Source organism: Panthera uncia, assembly GCF_023721935.1.
Source record: "Panthera uncia isolate 11264 chromosome B2 unlocalized genomic scaffold, Puncia_PCG_1.0 HiC_scaffold_24, whole genome shotgun sequence".
Classification (NCBI taxonomy): domain Eukaryota; kingdom Metazoa; phylum Chordata; class Mammalia; order Carnivora; family Felidae; genus Panthera; species Panthera uncia.
In genome coordinates, this window is record NW_026057580.1 from 47748635 (window position 1) to 47756501 (window position 7867).

At 35.2% G+C, this 7867-nt stretch overlaps 1 protein-coding gene across 1 annotated transcript; it reads right to left on the bottom strand.

The window, feature by feature from the left end:
* Positions 1–1012: 1012 nt before the first annotated feature.
* CGA (glycoprotein hormones, alpha polypeptide) lies at positions 1013–3186 on the bottom strand. Its single transcript, XM_049653987.1, has 3 exons — positions 3087–3186; positions 1742–1926; positions 1013–1342 (listed from the first exon to the last, which is right to left on the bottom strand). The coding sequence occupies exons 1-3, from the start codon at positions 3184–3186 to the stop codon at positions 1265–1267; spliced, it is 363 nt and encodes a 120-aa protein (XP_049509944.1). The 3' UTR covers positions 1013–1264.
* Between the last annotated feature and the right edge of the window lie 4681 nt (positions 3187–7867).

Consider the following 7867-nt stretch of genomic DNA (forward strand, 5'->3'; position numbering starts at 1 on the left):
GACAACAATGCCCTTTCCTTAGCCACTATTCGATTATAACCTAGTTGCCAGAGACTAATAAAATGCACTTCTATTTGGCTAGATATAAGCCAAGTGGATAGAAATTTCAGGGTGGGAAGGATTTTTTTTGTCTTGCTCAAAACTTAGAGCAGTGTTCTCTAATTTCTTTTTTATTTTGCACACTTCTACCAGTAAAAAGTACCTGACCACATATCCTCAATATATGCATAATTATTTATTTATAAATTTTATACGTTTATTGCCATACTCATGTATATGTACTTTTACATAAACTCATCAGGGGGAATATAATAACGTATAGCAGTAGAAGTTCTTGTTTTCTTTCCTCACTCAAACAAATTGCTTTATAACTAGACCACTGGCTAGGGTGCCGGGGTGGCTCATTAGGTTAAGCAAACTGCCTCCTGATCTAGACTCAGGTCATGGTCTCACAGTTCATGGATTCAACCCCTCTTGGGATTCTCTCTCTCCCTCTCTCTCAAAATAAATAAACTTCAGAAAAAATAATAACCAGACCATTGGCTGAAGGATGTACAGCTTGTTCTAGAAGCCTTGGTAGGGGCAAGGTCTTCCAGGGTAAGTTCACTGAGTGCATGGGACCCCCACTCACCCATTGACCCACTCCCTTCAATTAGTCGTATCAAAAGTAACTGACTTTAAACTCTTAAGGGATGCCTGGGTGGCTCAGTCAGTTAAGTGTCAGACTTTAGCTCAGGTCATGATCTCATGGTTCATGAGTTCAAGTCCCGCATTAAGCTCTATGCTGACAACTCAGAGCCTGAAGCTTGCTGCTTTATGAGTTTGAGTCCCACGTTGGGCTCTGTGCTGACAGCTCAGAGCCTGGAGTCTGCTTTGGATTCTGTTTCTCTCCTCTGTCTCTGCTCCTCCTTCACTCTCTCTCTCTCTCTCTCTGCCTCTCTCTCTCTCTCTCTTAAAAATAAACTCTTGAGAAAAAAATTAGAATCCAGACATAGAATGATGATTTGAAAGGCTTTATTTCCAGAGGAACCAGCTTTTTATGGTCACACTAAATGCTGTATTACACTCCAAATGAAAGGAACTAGACTTCTGATTATACTGTAGGATAAAGAGACAGGCAACAAAGCCGCAGCGCATCCTTGAAGCATGCCAAAGTCGTTTAGTGATGAAAAGAGGGCTTTATCTCACAAGGCCATAAATGCTGAAAAAATTAATTTTTCATTCCAGGAAATCAGCCGTCATCAACACGCACTTTGCAAAATATTTAAGATTTGTGATAATAACAAGTACTGCAGTGGCACTCTGTGTGATTCTCCACTTTGGCATTTCCCATTACCGTGGCCTAAAGAGAAAGGGGGGAAAAAGTGGATGGATGGATGGACAAAATTGAAAAATGTTAAATACAATTGTCTGTAGTCATCTGTACTAAATAGATGCTTGCTACATTTGTACGTTCTCCATTTCAGCTAATATTTCACTCTAAAACATTGGGTTTGCACTATGTGTGCTATACTCTCTTCCAGCCTACCCATTATCACCTCCACAGCTATTCCTTTCATTCTGAATAAATCCAGCCTGTCCCCACAAGGTTATTCTTTTGATTAAAGGGGAGAAGTCCTTGTACAAATGCCCAGCAAAGATGGGTCATTAGACACCTCTGACATTAAACCCCATGGATGTGTTCTGAGGACATTTCTCTGGCTGGACTGTTAGAAAGCTGCTGGGGCCCTTTAATTCTCACCTTGGTAAAGGCTTTGGCCACACAGCATGTGGCTTCTGAGGTGATGTTCTTTGGGACCAACATTGTCTTCTTGGACCTTGCTGGAGTGGGGTATGCTCTGGAGAAGCAGCAGCCCATGCATTGATAAATTGGGGCACCCAACTTGGAGAAGTATTTGTTTTCCTTTAGCTTGCATTCTGGGCACCCTATCACCAAAAAAAGGCAAAGAGTAGAATAATCCAAGGATGATTCAAAAAGAAACTGAGGAACGCCTGGCTGCATGTGACTCTTGATCTCGGGATCGTAAGTCCAAGCTCCACAGTGGGCATAGAGTTTACTTAAAAAAATTTTTTTAATAAAATTAAAAAAAAACTGAATTTTTCCTTATTATGGGATAGTAAATATTCTTTTTCTATTGTAAATAAAAGGAAAATAATAAACACTGTTAATCTTCATGCATATAATCTATTTGTATTGATTATAGTTATTTTCATGGGAAACAATTTTTGCAGATATGTGTAGGAGATCTCAAGAGTAGTAGTTTCTCATATAAATATTTAAAAAAGAGTAGTGGTTCCTCTTTCTTCGACCATGGATTCTCTATCCCAATGCTAATGGCATGCTTATAGGGAGCACAAAATATGACAGATGAAAACACCATGTTCATCTGAAAGGAGAGTTTTGCCCAGAGGCGAAATATTTTCCCCTTTAGAATCTGCTATTGTTTTTTCCCCATGGAAACTCCAAATAGTGACTGAGAAAAATATGTCAGAATTAAGAAAACTTGTTGAGTGTAGAGAGCTGATATTGGATGGAGTACCCGCACTTGAGAACTGAGATTAAAATATTACCACTTGTCTAAGAAAAACCATAACCAAGAGTAGGTCACAGTTTCTTAGCAGATGGACTTATATCAGCTTCTATATGAGATTTTTCAAACAATACAGCAAAATAAATGTACTGCACAAAATGGTTTTGTTTTTCTCACTTGTTAACTGATGTGAAAATTCATCAACAAAAGTAATGTTGAAATCTTCTCAAATCTGAGAGAACTGTAAAAAAAACTGAGCTAACTGAATAAGGAGCATTTTCTGCTTGTAAAACTCAGATAAAAAATAATATGGAATCTGTTTCAGATGACAATGTATATGCTGCTATTTAAATGGACATGTTAGATAAACTTCACTATAGATTTTTGGAAACTAATTTAACTTCATGTTTACAATCTAAAAGTGCCTAGGTATGTATCCAGCAGCAAAGATTTATCACATTTAAAAAGGAAGTAGAAATGTAATTAATGGAGTTATTGACATATATCTAGAAGTGTGTGTTTTCCCTATTGCTGAAAATCTGTTTGGTCACATACCCTGCATTGTAAACTCTCCATCAGGAAAAGAATGGAGAATATGCAGAAACACAGACAGTATGGCCAGAATGACAGCTGCATATTTTCTGTAGTAATCCATGGCTCTCCTGCAAAACAGAAGAGGAAGAAAAAAGTTACTCTAAAATTGGCTTACCAGTCATTTCAACAACTAGTAGTTTCAGCATTCCTATTAATAATAGTCATCGGTGTCTTGACCCCTCTTCTTACAGCTCCCAACACACTCTGGAGCCAGGTAAAGAAGAAAAAAAATTTCCTAAGGAAAAAACTAAGGCATCTAATCTTTCCATTTCTCATATAAACAAATAGAATTGGACTTGATGCTAATAAAAAAAATTCTGTTTTTATTTTTTTTTAACATTTATTTATTTTTGAGAGAGAGACAGACCAACAGACATAGAGTGAGCAGGAGAGACACAGAATCCAAAGCAGACTCCAGGCTCTGAGCTGTCAGCACAGAGCCTGACATGGGGCTTGAACTCACGAACTGTGAGATCATGACCTGAGCTGAAGTCAGACACTTAACTGACTGAGCCACCCAGGCGCCCCCAAAATTCTCTTTTTAAACATATCATTCTGTCAAGCCTCAGTGTCGTTATTTGTAAGACATGAAACTTAAACTAGATAATATCTAAGAATACAGACAGAGAAATAATAGATGATAGATAGATAGATAGATAAGCTCATATAAAATAAATAAGCTTATATACAATGTATAAATTGTACAAGCAGATGAGTTCATCCTTCCCATTCCTATATTTTCAGGTGGAAGAATAGAAGGAAAGGACAATGTCTGCCCTTCTTTTTATTCACTGGTGGTAAATGAGCTCTAAGTTTCATTATCAGTGTGCAACAGAAAATGCTAGCCTAGCAATGTGGCAAGAGTAGACAGCAGAGAATATTTATCAAAGTTTTCCTAACTGCACTTCTTGACTTATTTATACCTGTAGATATGGCTTTACCTGAGCATTTTTAGTGCTTAAGATCAGGCTAGCCAAAGTCATCTGAGTGACTGACCATATCCAGCATTGACAGCACTGCACCTGAGAATCGGAAGACGAGGAATTGGACTGTGTCCCCACATGTCCTAGAAAATTTTCATGTAAGATAAAATGGGCAAGTTTTTATTCCTATTTTTAAGTGAGAGTGTTATGGATTGCCTATGTTCAAACCATGAGAGATAAGATGAACAGAGCATCAATTACCAATAAAAAGACAATTCAGAATATTTAAAGGAGAATTAAAACCAACTTTACACAATCTATTTTAGAAAATAGAGGAGGAAGGAATAGTTCCAACTCATTTTGTGAGACCAGGATTACCCTGACACAAAAATCAGACAAATTCAGAAAGAAAGAAAGGAAGAAAGAAAGAAAGAAAGAAAGAAAGAAAAAGACTAGTATATATCATGAAATTAGATGCCAAATCCTAAACAAAATAATAGCAAATTGAACCCAGCAATATATAAAAAGATTTATACATGACCAACATGGAATAATTCACATATGCAAGGCTGGTTCAGTATTTGAAAATCATTTAATATAATCTACCATATCAACGGGATAAAGAAGAAAAAAGTCATATGATTTATCAGTTGACGCAGAAAAGCATTTGACAGTATTCAATACGCTTTCATAATAAAAAGTATCAGCAAACAAATGTTTTTCTCAACTTGATAAAGAGCATTTATAAAAAACCTGGAGGCAATATCATACTTAATGGTGAAAACTGAATGTTTCACCCCCCAAGATCAGCAATGTGGCAAGGATGTCTACTTTCACCTCTGTTATTCAATACAGTACTGAAAGTTCTAGCCAGTGCAATATGGCAAGAAAAAGAAATTAAAGGCACACAAATTGAAAGGGAAGAAATACATCCTTATATGTAGATGACATAATCATCTATGTTTTAAAAAAAAAAAAAGGAACTTACAGAAAAGTTCCTGGAACTAAGCAATGAGTTCAACAAGATTGCATGACGTAAGATCAATACACAAAATGAATTGTATTTCTTCATACTAAAAACAATAATGTAGAAACAAATTTAAAACACAATACCATTTGCAATTGCTCCAAAGAAAAGAAAATTGCCTAACTATAAATCTACAAAAATATATACAGGACTTGTATGCTGAAAGTTACAAAATACTGATGAAAGAAATCAAAGACCTAAATAAATGGAGAGACATATCATGTTAATGAATTGGAAGACTCAACATGATAAAGATGTCAATTATTTCCAAACTGATCTTTTTGTTAAATGAAATATCTATCAAAATCCCAGTACAGCTTTTATAGACATAGACAAGATTATTATTATTATTGAAAGGCAAAAGATCTACAATAGCTAAAACGATTTTAGAAAGCAAGTGGGAGGAATCACTGTTCCCAATGTTAAGACTTAGTATATAGCTAATCAAAACTGTGTGATATTGGCAGAAAGATAGATACATGGACCAATAGAACAAAATAGAGAACCCAGAAATAGACCTACACAAATATGGCCAGCTGCCTTTGACAAAGATGCCAAAGCAATTTAACAAAGAAATTCAACCTTTTCAACAATGGCTGCCTGTACAATTGGACATCCATAGACAAAAAAAAAAAAAAAAGAAGAAGAATGTAAACTTCATACCCTGTATGAAAACTACTGAAAATGAGTCAAAGACAAATGTAAAATGTGAAACTATAAACATTTTTTGGAAAAAAAATAGAAAAAAAAATTAGGGGACCAAAGGCTAGGTTAAGAGTTTTAAGAGTTAACAATGAAAACATGACCCATAAAAGAAAAATTGATAAATTGGACCTCATCCAAATTATAGGTTAATCCTTTGTTAAGAAGATAAAAATACAGGGGCACCTGAGTGGCTCAGTCAGTTATGCATCATTATGCACTCTTGATTTCAGCTCAGGTCATGATCTCGTGATTCTTGGGACTGAGCCCCACATTGGGCAGTGAGGAGCCTTCTTGGGATTCTCTCTCTCTCTCTCTCTCTCTCTCTGCCCCTATCCCCCTTGCTCATTCTCTCCCTCTCTCAAAATAAATAAATAAACTTAAAAAAAAAAAGATAGAAATACAAGATACAGACTTGAAAAAAATATTCACAAGCCACATATCAACAAAGGGATAGTATCCAGAATATATAACAAACTCTGAAAAGTCAACAGAAAAAAATCCAATTAGAAAATGGGTGTTGCAGCAGAAAGGATATATGGATGGCAAATAAGGACATGGAAAGTATTCAACATCATCAGCCATCAGTAACAAGCAAATTACAGTGAAATATTAAACTACAGTGAGAAATAAAACTACAGTGAAATATTATATACCTACCAGAATAGCTAAAATAAAAGACAACGATAATACCAAATGCTGGCATGGATGCAGAGACACAAGATAATTCAAACATTACTCATGGGAATACAAAATGGAAAATCATTTATAAATTTCTTATAAAACTTACCATATAATCCAATATTTGTACTTAGGCATTTACCTCAAAGAAAGGAAAATTGTGTTCATATAAAACCTGTATATGAAGGTTCAGAGCAGCTTTATTTATAATAGCCAAAAACTGGAAACAATCCAAATGCCTTCAACAGATAAATGGTGATACATCCACACCGAGAAAGGCTATGTAGCAACTAAAAGGGACACATTATTGATATAGATACACATGTAACGTGGGTGGATCTCAGATATTGTGTTGAGTGAAGGTTGCATACTGCATGATTCTGTTTATATAACACTCTTGAAATAGTAAAATTAGAGGAATTCAGAATAAATTAGCAGTTTTAAGGAGTTAGTATTGGGAAGGGAGTTGATGGAGGAGAAGTGTGGCTATAAAGAGGTAGCACGAGTGAGTTGTGTGGTGATGAAACAGTTCTGAAGCTTGACTGTGATAGTTGTCACACTAATATATAAGGGGATTAAATTACATGGAAACACACACACACACACACACACACACACACACACAACCAGTGAAATCTAAATAAGCTCTGTGGGTTGCACCAACATCTATTTCCTGGTTTGCACATTGTACTAGAGTTAGGCACAGTATTATCTTTGGGAGAAACTGGCTAAAGTATACCCAGGACTTCTCTGTACATATTTTTACAACTTCTTCTAAATCTATAATTCTTCAAAACAAAAAGTTTACTTTAAAAAAAAAAGGCATTCTAAAATAAAGTTTAAAATTGCATGAGTCAAAATTTGTGGTTATTTTTCATGTAGACTGACATAATAAGACCATATTTTTGCCAAAAGTTTATATCAACCTATACATCTTTTAAGAAAAAATTGTCAGACAGCAGAACTAACAGTTTAAAATATAGAAAAACAAACTGCATAAATATAGGTAAGGCTAAAACAAAGGTATGTTATTATTTCTACCTGATGTATATACTTATACGTAAGTAATTATGGGTTTTATTTGTCTCCATACGTAATTAGAACTAACTAAATATTGTTCTAGATTGGTGGTTCTCAAAGTGTGATGTGGGGACTCTAAACACTTTTCAGTGGATTTGTGAGGTCAAAATGATTTTCATGCAATACTGAGATGCTACTCAGTGTTTTCACTCTCAGCCTCCCAGGAGTGTTCAGAGATATTTTGTAGAAGCTACATGACATGTACATTGCAACAGATTGATTAAAGATATACATGAAAATCCAACTATTAGATCAGTCTTTTAAAAAATTATGAAAAAAAAATTTAAATGCCACTTTTCTCACTGATTTTTTTTTGTTTTGAAAGTGAT

Bases quoted from the DNA above. Each gene is read 5' to 3' on its own strand.
- CGA (XM_049653987.1), bottom strand. From the start codon at position 3,186: ATGGATTACTACAGAAAATATGCAGCTGTCATTCTGGCCATACTGTCT. The intron at 1,927-3,086 runs GTATGTGACCAA...TTTTGGTGATAG, and splicing joins TGGAGAGTTTACAATGCAGG to GGTGCCCAGAATGCAAGCTA. The intron at 1,343-1,741 runs GTGAGAATTAAA...CTTTCTCTTTAG, and splicing joins TGGCCAAAGCCTTTACCAAG to GCCACGGTAATGGGAAATGC.